The 19,043-nt window shown below is 37.8% G+C and overlaps 2 protein-coding genes across 6 annotated transcripts in view; both read left to right on the forward strand.

Moving 5' to 3' along the window:
* The window catches only part of LOC123784693 (uncharacterized), a 43,876-nt gene extending 30,098 nt beyond the window's left edge, over nucleotides 1-13,778 (forward strand). For 3 of the 5 annotated variants that reach the window (XM_045786152.2, XM_045786144.2, XM_045786139.2), the window contains exon 6: nucleotides 9,676-13,778. In XM_045786152.2, coding sequence (XP_045642108.2) covers nucleotides 9,676-11,378 — 1,703 coding nt within the window. In that variant the 3' untranslated portion in view covers nucleotides 11,379-13,778. The remainder of the gene's footprint in view (nucleotides 1-9,675) is intronic. The other 2 variants (XM_087871071.1, XM_087871070.1) reach the window with 1 other exon arrangement.
* The window catches only part of LOC148108260 (uncharacterized), a 29,221-nt gene continuing 19,981 nt past the window's right edge, over nucleotides 9,804-19,043 (forward strand). The window contains exons 1-2 of the mRNA XM_045786123.2: nucleotides 9,804-9,936; nucleotides 13,789-18,544. The gene's annotated coding sequence lies outside the window, so the exon portion shown is untranslated. The remainder of the gene's footprint in view (nucleotides 9,937-13,788; nucleotides 18,545-19,043) is intronic.

Genomic DNA, 19,043 nt, shown 5'->3' on the forward strand with positions numbered 1-19,043 from the left:
TCTTTTGTTGCCTTGATTTTGGTATCATACTTAGGAAATCATTGTGTAATCCAAGGTCTCAAAAATGTACTGCTATGTATTTTTCTAAGAAGTTACTAGTTTTAGCTCTAACATTTAGGCCTTTGACCCATTTTGAGTTAATTTTCATGTGTGCTTTAAAGTGTAAGGTTCCAGCTTCATTCTTTTGTACATGAATATCCACTTGTTCCCTCACTGTTGCTAAAAAGACTCAATTGAATTTTGTTGGATCCCTTTTCAGTAATGAATTGATCATAAATGGAGATTTTATTTCTAGACTCTGAATTCTATCCATTGATCTATATATCTGTCTTTATGCCGGCACCATAATGTCTTGGTTTACAGGAAGTGTGAGTACTGTAGCTTTGTTCTTTTCTTTTTTTTTCTTCAAGATTATTTTGGCTATTTAGAGTCTCCTGTATTTCCATATGATCAGCTTGTCATTTTCAGCAACAAAAGCAGTTGACATTTTGATATGGACTGCATTGCATCTGTTGATCGGTTTGCAGAACGTTACAATCTTAACAGCACTGCGTTTCATGAACCTGAGAGGTCTCTCCTTTTATTTACGTATTTAATTTCTTTCCACAATATTTTTAAATTGTCAGTGTATAGATCTCAGGCTTCTTTTGTTCAGTTTATTCCTACATATTTTATTCTTTTTGATATAACTGTAAATGGCATTTCTTTCTTAATTTTGGTTTTAGATTGGTACCCTTGATTTTAGTAAGTTGACTTTATAACCTGGTATACTATTACACCATCTATGTTATAATGATAATTTTATTTCTTTTTTTTATAATTTTATTTCTTCTTTACCTCCTCTTCTACCTCTGATTTATCTTGTCTGACTGAATGGCTAATATCTTTAGTACAGTCTTGAATAGTTGCAGAGACAGTCACTTCCTTGATTTGTTCTTGATCTCGGCAGAAATGCCTGTAGTGTTTCCTCACATAATAAACCAACTTTAGAACTAAGGATGTGTGTGTGTGTGTGTGTGTGTGTGTGTGTGTGTGTGTGTGTGTGTGTGTTTTATGTTGTGGACGTATCCCTGCGCTCCTGTTTGCTTGGATTCTTCTTCGCTAGTATTTTATATGTTTTCTCTTGATAGTCGTAAGTTATTTTGGCCCATATTTTCTTCTAATGTCTCTTATCAGGTTTAGATATTAGTATTTTTTCATAAGAATTACAAGAGAATTAGCAAGTTTTCCTTCATTTTCAATGATCTGGAACAATTTTGGAGCCTTAGCTCTATGGGTAAAAGCAGTTATAGCCTTCTGGTACTTGTCTCCTAATATTTCCTTCAAAAAGGGCAAAGCAATGAAAAAGTAGTAAATCTAGACAAAATCCACATCCTAGCATATCTTAAAGGCAAAATACCAAAAGTTCCTGATGTCTGTAAGAAAACCCCAGCACACTTGCCCAGTAAAGGCAGTTGGTTCTTCTTGCTCTTTAATAGTAAAATTAGGGCTGCCTGACTGGCTCAATTGGTAGGGCATGCAACTCTTGATCTCACAGTCTTGAGGTCAAGCCCCATGTTGGGCATGGAGCCTACTAAAAAAAAAAAAAAAAAAAAAAGTAAAATTCTTTACTATTGAAAGAGCCTCACAGTGAAAATGACATTTACATAGATCACCCACTGATAAGTTTTTTTTTTTTTTTAAAGATTTTATTTATTTATTTGACAGAGAGAGAGACAGCCAGCGAGAGAGGGAACACAAGCAGGGGGAGTGGGAGAGGAAGAAGCAGGCTCATAGCGGAGGAGCCTGATGTGGGACTCGATCCCGGAACGCCGGGATCACGTCCTGAGCCGAAGGCAGGCGCTTAACCGCTGTGCCACCCAGGCGCCCCAGTTTTTGCCATATCTTCTTTATTTCTCTCTATACCACGTTTATGCAGGTATTTGAAGGCATGCCTTAGGTATCATGACTTGATCCATGAATCATTCAGCAAACATCTCCTAAGAATAGGATATCTCCACAAATAAGGGTGTGTTTTGTTTTTTTTTTTAAGTTTATGTATGTACGTATGTAATCTCTACACCCAGTGTGGGGCTCAAACTCACAACCCAGGAGCAAGAGTTGCATGCTCTTTTGACTAAGCCAGCCAGGCTTCCCAAGGGTGTGTTTTTTTGGGCACCTGGGTGGTGCAGTCCACTGAGTGTCAGACTCTTGATTTCAGTTCAGGTCATGGTCTCTGGGTCCTGAGATCAAGCTCTGTATCAGGCTCTGCACTCAGTGCAGTCTGCTTGTCCCTCCCCCGCCCCTGGCTTGCTCTCACTCTCTCAAATAAATAAAATCTTAAAAAAAAAAAGTGTGTTTTTAAAAGTTTATATACAATAGAGAGGAGGTTCTGTTTTACATAATTTTTAGAATTGTTCTCAGGAATTACTCTTTCTGCATTTATTGACATAATCATATTATTTTTTTCTCCATGGTTCTCTTACTATGTGAATTCTGTTTATTGAGTGACTGAATTCTGGAGTCTAGTTCCAGTCATGGTGTGTTGCTATATTATCCCTTTTTAATATTGTTAGATTGGAATTTTTCATATTTTATTTAGGTTTCATGAATGAGATTAGCCTGTAGTTTTCCTTGTTTATTATTCTTTTTAAGGTTGGATATAACAGTTACATTAGCTTTGTGTTGAGGAGAATGTATGCTTTCTCCCCGCTTTTGGAACGTTTGAAGAATATGCCAGAAAAACCATCTGGACCTTCAGTTACCATTGTAGTTTATTTTGTTTTTTGTTTTTTTGAGACAGAGGTGGGGAGGGGAGGGAAAGAGGGAGAAAGAGAATCTCAGGCTCCACATCTAGCCCCATACAGAGCTCAGTCTCACAACCCTGAGATCATGACCTGAGCTGAAATCAAGAGTCACTTTTTTAAAAGATTTTATTGATATATTTGAGAGAGAGAGAACACGAGCAGGGGGAGGGATAGAGGGACAAGCATACTCCCCACTGAGCGGGGAGCCCAATGTGGTGGCTCAGTCCCAGGACCCCAAGATTGTGATCTGAGCTGAAGTCAGATGCTTAACCGACTGAGCCACCCAGGCACCCCTGTAGATTTTTTAAAAACTTAATTGGATTGGGGTGCCTGGCTGGCTCAGTCAGTAGAGCATGTGACTCTTGATCTCAGGGTCGTGGATTTGAACCCCATGTTTAGGATAGAGATTCCTTAAAAAACAAATAAATAAAATTTGTAAAATAATAAAAGTTATTCAGATTATGTAATGCTAGAATTGTTGAAATTTTCTGTCTGTTGATTTTGCAGAGGCTATTTTCTAGAGATTTATGTGTTTCATCCAGGTTATTAACATAACAGTGTTTTTTCCTGTCATTTTACTGCATTTGTGAGGTATAGATGGCCCATAAGTGAGGTCCCTGTTAGCTGGCATTCCTGCATTGGATATTAATGCTGTCTCCTTTCCCTTTTATTAATTTTGAGAGAATCACATTAGTGACATTGCTTTAAAATTACAATATTTGGCATTGTGGATCTTCTGTGTTATTTGTGGGCACTATTTTGTAAAAGTACCTTTATCTTTCTTTCTGATTTGTTTTCATTTTGTTGCTCTTTCTGTAGCTTCTTGCAATAAATGTTTAGATCATCAATTTTCAGGTTTTCTTTTCTCATATGTATTTAAATCTGTTATATAATTTTTTTCTACTTCAACTATGTTAGATATAAATGGATGCAGATGTTATAATTTGGTTCAAAATATTTTCTATATGGAAATTTAGAAAATACTGCCTTAGATACACTATTTTCTTTCTTTCTCCCAGCTTTTTGTTTTTAAAAATTACCAAGCCAAATGAGAATATTATAAATATATATGTAGTTAATTACCCTTCACATAGATTTAACTTTGGTTATTAACATTTTGCCTTTTTCTCTCTATATATGCACCTTTCTTCTTGGCTCACTTGATGGCAAGTAGTGGGTTAATCATTAAATTTCACCTCTCAAGCACTTCTGTGTGCCTGTCCTAAGAAAAAAGGCTTTCTTCTATAAAGTCACACTATTATTATCATAGCAATTCAGCTTACCATCTAATATAGAGTCCATATTTAAATTTTTGAACTTTTTCCAAAAAATATCATTTGTAAAGTTTATTTCCAGGATCCATTCCAGATTCATACACTGCACTGCATTTGGGTGTTAGGCTTTTTATCTTACTGTTATCCTACCTTTTTTTTCACTTTGAGTTTGATTATTTTGTAGCATCCAGTTTAGTTTTCTTATGGAATTTCTGCATTCTAGGTTTGAAGTTTTCTTCCTATAATTAGAATAAGGTTGAACATTTTTGCCCAGAATACTACCGAAGTGGTGTGTAATTATTTTTTTTAGTAAACTTTATTTTAGATTGATTCTAGATTTATGGAACGTTACTAAGATAGTAGAGAGACTTCCTGTCTATACCTCTCCTGATTTCTACCATTGTTAAAATCTTACATCACTAACCTGCATTTGTCGAAATTAAGAAAATGACATTGGTATTAAAAACCCTTGGCTCCATTTGTATATTTCACCTTTTTTTCCATTAATGTCATTTTTCCGTTCCAGGATCCTTCCATAGGGTAGCATATTGCATTAATTTGTCATGTCTCTCTGGTTTGTGACAGTTTTTCAATCTTTCCTTGTCTTGCAGGAATTTGACTGTCTTGACAGACCCTGCCAGGTATCCTTCAGAATATCCCCAATCTGGGTCTGTTGTTTTTCTCAGGATTAGGCTGGAGATAGGGGTTTTTATAAAGACTGCAACAGAAGTGAAATGTCCCTTTCATCACATCATATGAGGGGTACATCATATCCATGTGACCTCACTGGTGATGTTAACTTTTCTCCGCTCCAAAGTTACTGTTTTTCCTTTTCCATACTCCACTCTTCAGAAGCAGCCCACTAAGTATAGCTCACCCTGTGGGTAGGGGTGCAGGATTGGGAATTAAGTTTATGTAGGGTAGAAAATCTATATATTTTATCTGGAATTCTGTATAAAAGATTTGTCTCTTCTCCCTTTATTTAAGTGTGGACTCCTATTTATTTTACACTTGGAGATCTAATTACATGTTATGTTCTTTCTTTTGCTTTGGACACAGATAGCTTTTTTAGTTTGGTTCCTGTGTCCATTAATATCCCCCATCCTTTTGTTTTTTGAAGATTTCTTTCCTGATACGATTTTCAGATTCATTTTGTTTTTTCCCCTTGCCTGCTCCTAGAGTCTGCCATTTCTCCTAAGAGCCCAGGTTCCTTTTATTGGAAGGTAGTATTTAGAAACCAAGATTGGGGTGCTAGGTATACTCATTGCTGTCAGTATGCCACTGCCTCTATGCCCTCTACACGACCTAATCCGGCAGTAAATGTATGTGTATTCACCCATGTGTACTAACCTATAGCTGTAATCGTTTTATTATCTATCTGTCTGTATCTACATTAAGCTAAACATGAGCTCAAACTGATGTCTCCAACTCTCATCCAGTATCTCAGGGTCATTCTAGCCTTCTTGTCTTGTTTATCTGTTACTTTTTTCTCTGACAGTGAAAAAACTGGCTCCCACCATCCATCATCCATCCCCATGAGAAACAATTACTAACTCGGTAGTTCCAATTGCAGTTCCTTTGGCCTTTAATTTTCAGTTAAAACATTGTTTTTTAAAGTTTGTAACTATTATTACATCATAGGGCACAGTTTGTATAGTGTATTGATCAACTACAAGCATTTTTTAATTTCCCAATATATGTTATAATCTAGTTGGTTTTGTAATATTGATTTCTAGCATAACTTGTGATCGGGCAACATAATCTGTATGGTTTTGATCCTTTGAAATCTGTTGAGACTTGCTTTGTAGCCCAGTTTATGGTCTATTTTTATAAGTAATTTGTCTGTGACGGAAAAGGAACTGAATTCTGCAATATTTGGCTTATAGCCACGAAGTTCTAGATCCTTGTTTATTAAATGTTTCACTCAGACTTTGGATTGTATAGATATTTCGCTTATTTCATGCTGTGTTAATAGATGAGCACAAAATTAATAACCCTTGTTAAGCAATCTTCCATGTGCACTGTAGAGAATTAGAAAATAGAGACAGGTAAAAAAAAATTTTAAATATTAAAATATCTTATTCCTACCACTATAACACCTTAGTGGATATAATACACACATGCCTATACATGTTTTTCTTTTTACCAAAGAGACACCATATTCTTACTGTTTTATAACCTGATTTCTTTATCAGTGATTTTTCTGTTTTCTATTTCTATTACATTTTTATTTTCTTGCATCTTCAAAACCCAAATTCTATTCATATTACCCCATTTGGCCCAATTTGATTTGTTTAAATCAGTATCCCAGTGCAAGACTGTGCATTCCCCTGGTTATCATACACTGAAATCTCTCTTCATTTAACACATTCCCTTTATTTATGATACTAACACTTTGAAGAGACAAGGCCACTTATATTGCAAAATTAGCCATCTTTTGAACTTATCTCAGTACTGCCCACTATACAGTTTGTTTATTCTCTACCCAGTATTTTTGTAGATTGGAAATTACTTTCTGTCCTGAGGGATTCATATTAAATATTTGTGGCTGAAGTACATCACATAGGTGATTATGTATATTCTGTCAAGAGACACAACATGTATTAAATTGCACTATTAGTTTTAGAATGTTAAAACTCAATTAAGCTAACAGTTTGATTCCTCCATTATCTATCTTTCATTTACTTCATATGTTTAATCCAACATAATCATTTTTTTTCTGCTTTTTTTTCACAATGTTGGCCAAACACAGCTTAATAGTCAGAAGCATGTGTTTTTTAACAAAAACAAAACCAAAAGTCTTTTAAATTTTCCTTACGTGTTTGGCCCAAGATTTGTGAGAATTATCTTATATCTTCCCTGCCCCATTCTTGGAATTAAACATTTCTTTAAGGATTCTCTGATCATAATAGTAGATATTTAGAGATGACAGTATAAATGATCAGGGTGCATATTGCAACTAGCCTTTTTGACATTTTTCTATTTCCTGAAAATTAACCTGTTTCAGAATTTTGTCCTTTGTAGGACTGTTTTGGATCAATATTTTCCTATGTTTGTGTTTCACTTTTATAATATCTTAATTATTTGTTTGTTCTCCCCTCTTTTATTGATTAGCTTAGCTAGTGTATCATCACACATTGAGTTTTTCCCCAAGAGATACCTTTTTGTTTTTTGTTTTGTTTTGTTTTGGGAGTTTTTTTGTTTTCTTAGAGAGTGTGAGGGGGAGGGGCAGAGGGAGCGGGAGAGAGAATCTTAAGCAGGCTCCACGTCCAGTTCCGAGCCCAACGCAGGGCAGCTCGATCTCACAACCCTGAGATCACGACCTGACTCAAAATCAAGAGTTGGACGCTAACCAACTGAGCCACCCAGGCACCCCCAAGAGATACCTTTTTGAATTTATGTGTTGATTTTCTTTTTCTAAGCTCATTACATTCTGGATTTCTTTATACTTTCTGCTTTCCTTTGGCTTACTTTTATGTTTTTTCTAAACGTTTTCATAAATTGTTTAATTTGTGTTGAGGTGACAACTTTTTGGGCATTATGATTGGATATTGTACCTTCTGAAATGTAGTATTTTCATTTTTTGTCTGGTTATAGTTCTCTAGTTTCACTGTTCATTTCCTCAGTATCATAAAGATACTGACTCTGTTTTTGATTTTTGACTGCTGACAGCTTTCAAACCCCACCTCTCTGCCCCACTTTTGGGCAAGCAGATAAAAAGCCTGAGAGCTCCCTACTTTGGTGCCCGTGGAAAGTTCAAGCCATGCAAACCCCATGCCCAGGAACCCTCAGCCCTGCCCCACACCTTAACTAACAAAAAACCCCCCAAGTCATTGTCTTCCAAATCTCTCAAGTCCTTTTCAGACCTATTTGGGAACCACTCTGCTCTTTCTAGGAAGCCTTGTTATACAAGTAATAAATCTTCTCACACCTTCCTGATGTATATGTGTCATCATTAGTCTTGACATCCAAGTCAAAGTTTGTGTGGGTATCCATCCTGCCTCTGCTGGTTGTCCACTACATTTATTGTCCTAGCATTTAATTAGCAGAGAGCCTTTAATTTTTTAGATAAAGTGCTTTTTGTTTTCTGATGTTGCTATTATTTTCAGTGTTATTTTTTGTGGTCAGAGAATGTATCATATCACCTGTTACACACATTCCACAATTGAGTCACATACTCTTTACCTTTGACTCATGCCCCCCTCGTTCTGCACTGAAACTCCTGAATCTTCTCCTGAATCTGGATTGCCATCTTCCAGCTGATATCTGATATTTCCTTTTTTTTTTTTTTTTAAGATCTCATTTATTTATTTGACAGAGAGAGAGGGAACACAAGCAGGGGGAGTGGGAGAGGAAGAAGCAGGCTCCCAGTGGAGGAGCCTGATGCGGGGCTCGATCCCATAACGCCAGGACCACGCCTTGAGCCGAAGGCAGACGCCCAGTGACTGAGCCACCCAGGCGCCCCTGATATTTCCTTTTAACAGTTCCAGGCACTCTGGTATCCCAAGACTTTACTCCACATTTTAATGTCTTGTTTCTCTCCAGCATCTCCAAATGGAAGGAATTTCTTATTTCATTCAAGTACATGTCTGTGAATTGTCTGAAAAGGCATCAAAATGCTGGGAAGTACAAGGCTGGCTGTTCTTGAAAATAAAGGAAAGGAAGAGAGGATGTGAAAAAGGATATGAACCAACACAGATTTAGCATATTTAGAATGGAGGAGGAATAATAAAACTCAACTGAAGATAAGTAAAAACAATTATTTGGCACCTGTGATATATCAGAACATTGTAATTCAGCGATGAAAAAAGGAAGGATCGTGCCTGTTCTTGGGGAAGTTTAAGGAAATGTAAATAGAATATCAAATAAGGAAACCAATGATATCATAATTGGAAACAAAGGGATGTTGGAAGGAATGAAGTGCTAGAACGTAAAAAGAGAGACATGGGTATACTTAGATGGAGTTAACAGGTGCAGCCTTTCCAAGGGATAGGACATTTATCCTGAGACTGAAGGATGAGAAGGATCAGCTTACAAAGTGCCCAGGTCCAAGGAGTCTTGTCAGATGAAACAGTCTGTGGAAGGTATCCAGTGATAGAGAAGTTTGTACTATATCCTAAGTGCTGAAAAGAGAGAACATGAAAGGAGGTAGGGGCCAAGGGGGCAGTGTTTGGACATGGTAGAAGGAGTCCTGCTATGCTCTGAAAGGGGTTTGGATCATATTCCAAGAGTAAAGAGAAACACTAGAGAAACAGGATAAATTCTTAACCTTTGTTCTGCATTTCAATCAGTGGTAGAAAGATTCAAAATAGAGATGCTAAGGTTTTTTTCCCTCAATTCTAATTTAGTTAGTCTGTGATAGAACCCGGATATCATATTTATAACAAATTTGCCAAAGATTCTGCCCCCACATAAATTTCAGTAACTTCACTATCTCACATAACTTCACATAAACATCTCTGAACTCATGGCCTTTCAAAAATTTCACAACCATATTTTACAATTTAGTAAGCCCTTCACTTATTATGAGTGTTGGTTCATATTTCTTTCATAGAAGTTCCATGTTTTCTAGTATAAGAAATACAAATTTCTTTTGTTTTCTTTTTTTGTTTCAGATTTGGATTTACATTGTAAGGTAATCAGCTATGTAGAAATGTCTACTTATGAAAAAGATATATCTTCTACACAACATCAGAGCACATATAACAGTGAGAAACTCTATGAATGTAAGAAATGTCAGAAGAAATTTAGTAGTGGCTATCAATTTATTCTACATCACAGGTTTCATATTGGCAGAAGACCCTATGAATGCAAGGAATGTGGGAAGAACTTTCGTAGTGGCTATCAACTTACCCTACATCAGAGATTTCATACTGGTGAGAAACCCTATGATTGTACAGAATGTGGAAAGAACTTTAAAAGTGGTTATCAACTTACTGTACATCAGAGATTTCATACTGGTGAGAAAACCTATGAATGTAGGGAATGTGGGAAGGCCTTTATTTATGCCTCACACATTGTTCAGCATGAGAGAATCCACACTGGCAGGAGGCCTTATGAATGTCAGGAATGTGGGAAGGCCTTTCGTCAAGGTGGACACCTTAGAATTCATCAAAGAATTCATACCGGTGAGAAACCCTATAAATGTCAAGAATGTGGGAAGGCTTTTAGTAGGCGCTCAAACCTTGTTGAACATGGGCAAATCCATACTGATGAGAAACCTTATGTATGTGAGAAATGTGGCAAGGCCTTTAAAAGAGGTCACCAACTTACCATACATCAGAGTGTTCATACTGGTAAAAAACCATATGAGTGTAAAGAATGTGGAAAGGGCTATACCACTGCCTCATACCTTATTTTACATCATAGAATTCATAAAGTTGGCAAACCATATGAATGTAAGGAATGTAAGAAAACCTTTACCTTGTATAGAAATCTTACTCGCCATCAGCGTATTCACACTGGTGAGAAACTTTTTGAATGTAAGCAATGTGGGAAGGCCTATACTACTGGCTCAAAACTTTTTCAACATCAGAAAACTCACACTGGTGAGAAGCCCTATGAATGTAAGGAATGTGGAAAGGCCTTTAGCTTGTATGGATACCTTCATCAACATCAGAAAGTCCATACTGGTGTGAAACCCTTTGAATGTAAGGAGTGTAAAAAAACCTTTACTTTGTATAGAAATCTTATTCGACATCAGAGTATTCATACTGGTAAGAAACTTTTTGAATGTAAGGAATGTGGGAAGGTCTATAGTACTGCCTCAAACCTTGTGCAACATCAGAAAACTCATACTGGTGAGAAACCCTATGAATGTAAAGAGTGTGGTAAAACCTTTAGCTTGCATGGATATCTTAATCAACATCAGAAAATCCATACTGGTGTGAAACCCTATGAGTGTAAGATATGTAGGAAAACCTTTACTTTCTATAGAAACCTTACCCTACACCAGAGTATTCATACTGATGAGAAACCTTTTAAATGTAAGGAATGTGGGAAGACCTTTAGACGTAGTTCACACCTTACTGCACATCAGAGTATTCATGCTGATAAGAAACCCTATGAATGTAAGAAATGTGGGAAGTCCTTTAAAATGTATGGCTACCTTACACAACATCAGAAAATTCATACTGGTGGGAAACCCTATGACTGTACGGAATGTGGGAAAGCCTTTAGTCGTGCTTCAAACCTTGTTCAACATGAGAGAATTCATACTGGTGAAAAACCCTACATGTGTAAGAAGTGTGGGGAAGCCTTCAGATATGGTTCAGCCCTTAAAGCACATCAGGGAATGCATACAGATATGAAACTCTAAGAACATAAGGAATGTGACAGTGCCTTTAGGCATGGCCCAGACTTTTTTAACATCAGGCAGTTCACACTGGTGAGAAATTATTGAATGTTAGTCTTTATAGATATGTCTTCACAAGATGAGAGAGTTCATAATGTAGTTGTTATCACTTTATAAAGATTTCAGTGTCACTTCTGTTTTAATGGAATGTTTGACTTTTTAAACAATAGCAAATTAAACCCTGAATAGCCAAAGCAATCTTGAAAAAGAATAAAACTCGAGGTATCACGATCCCAGATTGCAAGATATACTACAAAGCTGTAATAATCAAAACAGTGTGGTACCGACATAAAAAGAGGCACATGGACCAATGGAACAGAATAGAGAGCCCAGAAATAAATCCACAATTATATGGTCAATTAAGCTTCAACAGAGGAGGCAAAAATATGCAATGGGAAAAAGACAGTCTCTTCCGCAAATGCTATTGGGAAAACTGGACCACTTCCTTACGCCATACACTAAAAATAAACTCAAAATGGATTAACGACCTAAACGTGAGACCCCAAACCATAAAAAGTCTAGAAGAGAGCACAGGTAGTAATTTCTCTGACATCGGTCATAGCAACATTTTTCTAGATAGGTCCCCTGAGGGAAGAGAAACAAAAGCAAAAATAAACTACTGGGACTACATCAAAATAAAAAGCTTCTGCACAGCAAAGGAAGCAATCAACAAAACTAAAAGGCAACCTACAAAATTGGAGAATGTATTTGCAAATGACATCCAATAAAGGGTTGTATCCAAAAAATATTTAAAAACTTACACAACTCAACACCAAAAAAAAAAAAAAAGAAAGAAAATACAATTTAAAAATGGGCAGAAGACGTGAACAAATATTTCTCCAAAGAAGACATAAGAGGGCCAACAGACACATAAAAAGATGCTCAACATCACTCATCATCAGAATCAAAACCATGATGAGGTATCACCTCACACCTGTCAGAATGGCTAAAATCAACAACACAAGAAACAGTGTTAGCAAAGATATGGAGAAAAAGGAACCCTCTTGCACTGTTGGGGGGAATGCAAACTGATGTAGCCACTGAAGGAAACAGAATGGAGGTTCCTGAAAAAATTAAAAATTGAATTATCACAGGGCCCACTAATTCCACTACTGGATATTTATCCAAAGAATACAAAAACACCAATTTGAAAAGATGTATGCACCCCTATATTTATTGTAGCATTATATACAATAGCCAAATTATGAAAGCAGCCCAAGTGTCCATCAATAAATGAATGGATAAAGAAGATATATATGCCATCAAAAAGAACGAAATCTTGCCATTTGCAACAACACGGATAGATCTAGAGGTTATAATGCTAAGTGAAATAAGTCAGAGAAAGACCAATATCGTATGATTTCACTCATATGTGGAATTTAAGAAGCAAAACAAATAAAAATAGACATCAGCCAAAAAACAGACTCTTAACTATAGAGAACAGACTGATGGTTACCACTCTGGGGGCTGGGGAGGATGGGTGAAATAGGTGAAGGGGATTAAGAGAATACTTATGATGAGCACCGAGTAATGTATAGAATTGTTGAATCAGTGTATTTATTGTACACCTGAAGCTAATATGTTGACTATACTGGAATTAAAATTTTTTTAAAAAATAATGACATTTAAAAAAATGGGAATCTCAATTTTTTCATGCCTACAACGTGCATGGAATTTTCAATTAACTTTGTTAATTCGGGGGCGCCTGGGTGGCTCAGTCTGTTAAGCGTCTGCCTTTGGCTCCCCTCATGATCCCAGGGTTCTGGGATTGGGCCCTACATCTAGCTCCCTCCTCAGCGGGGAGCCTCCTTCTGCCTCTGCCACTCCCCCTGCTTGTGCTCTCTCTCTAGAGTGCCCACTCTCTCTTTCTGTCAAAATCTTTTTTAAAAAATTTGTTAATTTAATGAATGGCTAAAAGCCTTCTGTAATAACGGCCATGTTACAAATTACCTCAAATCTTAATGGCTTATCACAACAGCTCTCACAGTTTCTGGGGGTCAGAAATTCAGGAGTGACTTGGCTGAGTGCTTCTGGATTGGGTTTTTCATGAGATTTCAGTCATCCGGAGGCTTGACACCGGCTGAAGGATCATGTCGGGTGGCTCGCTCACATTGCCTGCCGGCACAGAGAGAGAGTGTCAGGAGAAAGCCGTCCTCACCCACAGGGGACCTGATTTACATGAGGAAATCCTGGACTTGAGGTTGATGCTGTAAATGGGAAAGGCTTCTGGCACTTCTTGAGTATATTTTGCATGTGGTAAGAATGTAAACCATTTATACTCAGAGGACCAGTGGTTGTGTTTTTAAAAATATATCCTCAAATTCTTTGAAACTGCACCCTTAAAAACTGAAGTTTTTCTCTTGCTGCATTCCAGGCTACCTGAAAATCTGAGTAAGTATGTCTGCTTCTCACAGTTTCTGTGGGTCAGGAATTTGGGAGCAGATGTGCGAAGGAGTTCTGGTGCCAGATATCTATGGATTGAAGATCTTGAAGGGATTGACTGGGGTTGGAGGATCCGCTTTCAAAGGTGCCTTAGTTTTGTGGCTCATAAGTTCATCCTGGCAAATATTTCCTCTCTGGCGGGACCTTTCCATGTGCTGCTTGAGTGTCCTTGCAATAGGATAATTGGCTTTTCTCAGAAGTGATCCTTGCTATAATCTAGCCTTGGCAGTCACTTCTGCCTCATCCTCCTTAGTAGTAAATAGGTCAAGTCCAGCGCACATTCACCAGGAGAGGAATCCAGCTTCACCTTTTGAAGGGGGAAGTGTCAAAACACTTGCAGACATATTTTTAAATCACCATACCTGCCAACACTGCTCAATCATTGTTCAACTCTCCAAAATTAATAATAAACGTGTTTGTGTCATGTATACAGAAATTCTTTAAGCCACATCAGTTACCTTACCTGTCATCGTTGCCATTCTACCAACTTATGGACAGTGTGTTATCGGCCAGGATACTTATCATCTATCATGGCATCATTTGCAAAATGCTAATCAGGAATACATGATAGTCTTATTATGGAGATTAATTAAAGTCATACTTGTAAAACCTTGGAAGATTATCTGGCATATAACCTGTGTTCGATAAATATGAGCTGGTACTCTCATCACTACTTCTGTTGCTGATAGTTTTATGAGTGAGATTTTATCAGTTTAATTTCAGACAGCTTCTTAAATCCACTCATTAAATTTTACATAATTCTGGAAATAAGTATATGATTTAGGGTGTGTAGAGATTATGAAAATAGCAACAATTCATATTCTCTATTCACATTTAAGATTAGGTAGGAATTAATGGGCTAGTAAAAAGTAAATTATTCTTTTGAAGATTTTTCCTAAATTTGTAATATAAATATTTCTTTTTTAATCAGTATCTAGTCTAAGTTAATATATTGCATTTGGGATTTTTTTTTTCTTTTCTAAGGTAGTACTTTTTTATGTCTTTGATATATATTTTTTTAAGATTTTATTTATTTATTTGACAGAGAGACAGCCAGCGAGAGAGGGAACACAAGCAGGGGGAGTGGGAGAGGAAGAAGCAGGCTCCCAGCGGAGGAGCCTGATGTGGGGCTCGATCCCATAATGCTGGGACCACGCCTTGAGCCGAAGGCAGACGCTTAACAACTGCGCTACTCAGGCGCCCCTTAAGGATTTTTATTTTATTTATTTGACACAGAGAGAGAGCACAACCAGGGGGAGAGGGAGAAGCAGGCTCCCTACTGAGCAGGGATTCAGACGTGGGCCTCGATCCCAGGACCCTGGGATCATGATCTGAGCCGAAGGCAGACACTTAATGGACAGAACCACCCAGGCATCCCTATGTCTTTGATTTTTTTGTAACGTGTCTAGAGTGCCCACATTCTTGATTTATTTCCTCCTGATATGATTTGTTGATTTGTCCCTCATTTTTCCTATAAATTGGAAATTATATCCAGAGACTTCATTAAGTTCAGGCACCTGGGTGGCTCAGTCGGTTGGTTAAACATCCAACTCAGTTTCGGCTCAGGCCAAATCTCAGGGTTGTGGGATTGAGCCCCATGTCAGGGCTCTGTGCTCATTGTGGAGTCAGCTTGAGATTATCTCTCCTCTCTTTCCCTCTCCCTCCCCCTCTGCCCTTCCCCAGCTCACTCTCTCATAAATAAATAAATAAACAAACAAACAAACAAATATTTTAAAAAGTAATGTTATCCATTTTTTGTCATGTAGTTTTCAGTGGCTTATTAAAATTTCCCTATTATTACTTTTGCCAGTTTAAACTTTTAATCACTGAGGGACATCTGATTTAAAGATCATAATTATATGTCAAAACTGTCCATTGATCCTCATAGATTTACCCATTTTTGAATTTATATGTCACTGGAATATAAAATAAGATACATACAATTTTAGAAGTTGCATCTTTCTAGAGAATTAAACTTTTTATCAACATGTAGTGGTTTTTTTTTTTAATCTATAGTCATCCTTTCAAATTAATCTTGTCTGCTCCAAAGTTATGTTAACTTTCTTTTGTAAGTATTTAACTGGTATAATTTTTATCATCTTTTTCATTGCCTTTCTCCTTAAGCTTTAGATGTGACCCGTTTAACACCTACACCTACATTTTTATTTTTATTTATTTTTTTGAAGATTATATTTTTTAAGTAATCTCCACACCCTAAGTGGGACTTGAGCTCACAACCCCAAGATCAAGAGTGGCATGCTCCATCTGAGCCAGCCAGGTGCCCCTATTTTTATATTTTTAATAGGAAAAACCCCAAAGTTTTATTTTGTGCAGTGGAGTCTCAATAATGAAATTGAGACCTCCTTAATTTTTAAATTTTTAATGGAATTAATCCACTTAAATTACCAATGATTATTGATAAACATGAATCATTTTTAGTTGTCTCATGTTCTTTCTGTGTTTTTCTCTTAATTTCTTGTTTTCTTTCACGTTTACCTATTCTTTCTCGATCCATTTTTTTTCTTTTATCACTTTGGAAAATTTTCACTCTTGTTTGCTTCTGTAGGCTGCTAATATAGAAATAGAACAAGCATTTTAACGTAAGAAAGTCCACATCTAATTGATACTTACAGTTTTCCACACACCAATAATTGTTAGAATTCTTCAATTTCAGGGGCACTTGAGTGGCTCAGGTGGTTAAGCTGGACTCTTGATTTTGGCTCAGGTCATGATCTCAGGGTCCTGAGATGAGCCCTAAGTGTGTCTCCTCACTGGGTGTGGAGCCTGCTTAAGATTCTCTCTCCCTAACCCTCTGCCCCTCCCTCCTGGTACCCACGTGTGTGTTCTCTCTCTTAAAAAAAAAAAAAAAAAAAAGCTTTAATTTCAACCTGGCACCTCCACCTACTGCCAGGTGGCAGCTGTCAGTGCAACAGGCACCCCATCAATGATTGTAAGGCCCTTTTGGCTCCCCAGCCAGATGTCACCCCAACCTGGATCTGGGCAAGCCTGTGCGGGCGAGAGGGAAAGGTGAGGATGATGGCTCAGGGAAGCAGAAGATGCTGCCATCAGCTTGGTGTTGGACCAGAGCAGCTTGTGTCTGGACCACCCGGAAGAGAACCTCTGCCTCCACATCTGTCTCCAGAAGCTGTCTGAGTCCAACCAGCAGACATGCTTTGAGTTCCAGCCCAGCTCAGGGAGGCCTCTAGGTTCTGCTAGCCCCCAATCAGGCCCAAACCCTTCCTCCCTGGGCTAGGCTTTGGCCCTGGGCACTCAGCACCTGACTTAGATACCTTCTCAAGGTCTGACCTACAGGTCCCCTGGTAGGTCTACCTACCTGGGCCAGCCCCCACCACTTGGCATCCCCTCCTGGGGCCAGGTGTGAGCCTGTGACCCACCTTACCTGCCTGTCCAGTTCCTGAGCACTCCCCACTCCTCCCAAGCCTTGAGTGTCTACATTAAGCAGATCTCAAACACCAATGAATGAATTAAAAAAAAAGAAGAAGAATGCTTCCACTTAAATCCTCCCTTAAAAGTTGTTATTATGTAGTTCATTGATAATTTGTCCTTTAATTTTTTTCAGGGTTTTTTTTCTAAGATTTTTATTTATTCGTTTGAGGGAGAGAGAGAGCATAAGCGGAGGAGAGAGGCAGAGGCAAAGGGGGAAACAGACTTCCCACTGAGCAGGGAGCCTGACACGGGACTCCATCCCAGGACCCTGAAATCATGACCTCAGCCAAAGGCAGATGCTTCACCATCTGAGCCACCCAGGTGCCCCTCCTCGTATTTTTAATTGAACAAGTTAGACATTATATTAACAGTTCACACAGTAAATGGTAAGATACATACAGGTTATACAGTAGGAATAGTTTGCACATTTTGTCATATTTTATTGTTTTTTATTTTCTGTTTTCTGTTGAATTACTTTCTGCCTTCATCTTTGTTATTTCCTTCTTTCTGCCTTTTTTGGTTTTTTTGACCAAGCTCTATACCCAACGTGTGGGCTCCAACTCACCACCCTCAGATCAAGAGTCACACACTCTACCTACCTAGCCAGTCAGGCACCTCCACTTGCTTTATTTTTAGTTTGCCCTTCTTTTATTGAGATCTTTCTTTTTACCCCTTTGTCCCCCCCATTTTCAGAAGCAAGTCAATCTGTGTAGCCCATCTTTAAGAAAGAGTTACACATTCTGGAATTTTTAAGGTCGATTATAACATTTTAAAAAATTGTGATTAAAGGGGATGCATTGGGCTCCCTGCTCAGTGGGGAGCCTGCTTCTCCCTCTCCCTCTCCCTGCCGCTCCCCCTGCTTGTGCATGCTTGCTTGCGTGTGCTCTCTATCAAATAAATAAATAAAATATTTTAACAAAATAAACCTATAAACCTCTAAATTCTCATTTGGATTTAGGCACTCAGAGCAGAATGTATGGGCAAGAAACTTGTCTGCAATGCTTTACAATCTTCTCTTGCCATCAAGACCTTCCAGAAAATTAAATAACCTTAAATGTTCTTGAGGGGAGCATAATATTTGTAGGCTTTCACCTAGTCCTCAATTGTGAAAGTTAAGAGTTTTGATTTTTGTTTCTCTCTTTCCTTTGTACCAACCCAAAGGACAGAAATGCCTCCTGGCTTATTGCCTAGTTGAGGAGAGTTATTGAGGACCAGCAAGAGTTCCAGGGAAAACCTAGTAGGTAATGTATGATGATATTTTTCTGATATATAAAGAAGAGAACAATGGTAATGAAGAGAATGTGGTAGCCTATGAATAAATATAAAGAAAACGAAGAGAAAGAGGCTGCTGAGAACGGTTTTAGAAACGGTAGATGTACAGGATTACTCAGGAGATTCATCTAAGAACTGATTTAATGGAGGAGAGAATTGATTGAAAGAAACCGGAATATGTCACCTCCAAATATATTTCTTTGACATTAAAGTTATTTTGAGCTGAAGGCAATTAAGGAGCTACAAACCCATGAAGAACTCCCCCTTTTCTGCCTAAAGGCAAAAAAAGTTATTTTGCAGGAGACAGACTACTCACCCCAGAGAGGGCATCAGAGGAATCTGCAAACAAACCCTACACCATGTTTCCTCTTGTATATTTACCTTCCCACAGTTTGCTGCTCTTGGAAGCCTAAAACTGCTTTGTCCTGTCATTTCCCTATAAACTTACTGTTCTTTGTTGAAGATGCT

The sequence above is a fragment of the Ursus americanus genome, chromosome 21 (genome assembly GCF_024610735.1).
Source record: "Ursus americanus isolate L20-20 chromosome 21, mUrsAme1.1.p, whole genome shotgun sequence".
NCBI classification, from domain to species: Eukaryota; Metazoa; Chordata; class Mammalia; order Carnivora; family Ursidae; genus Ursus; species Ursus americanus.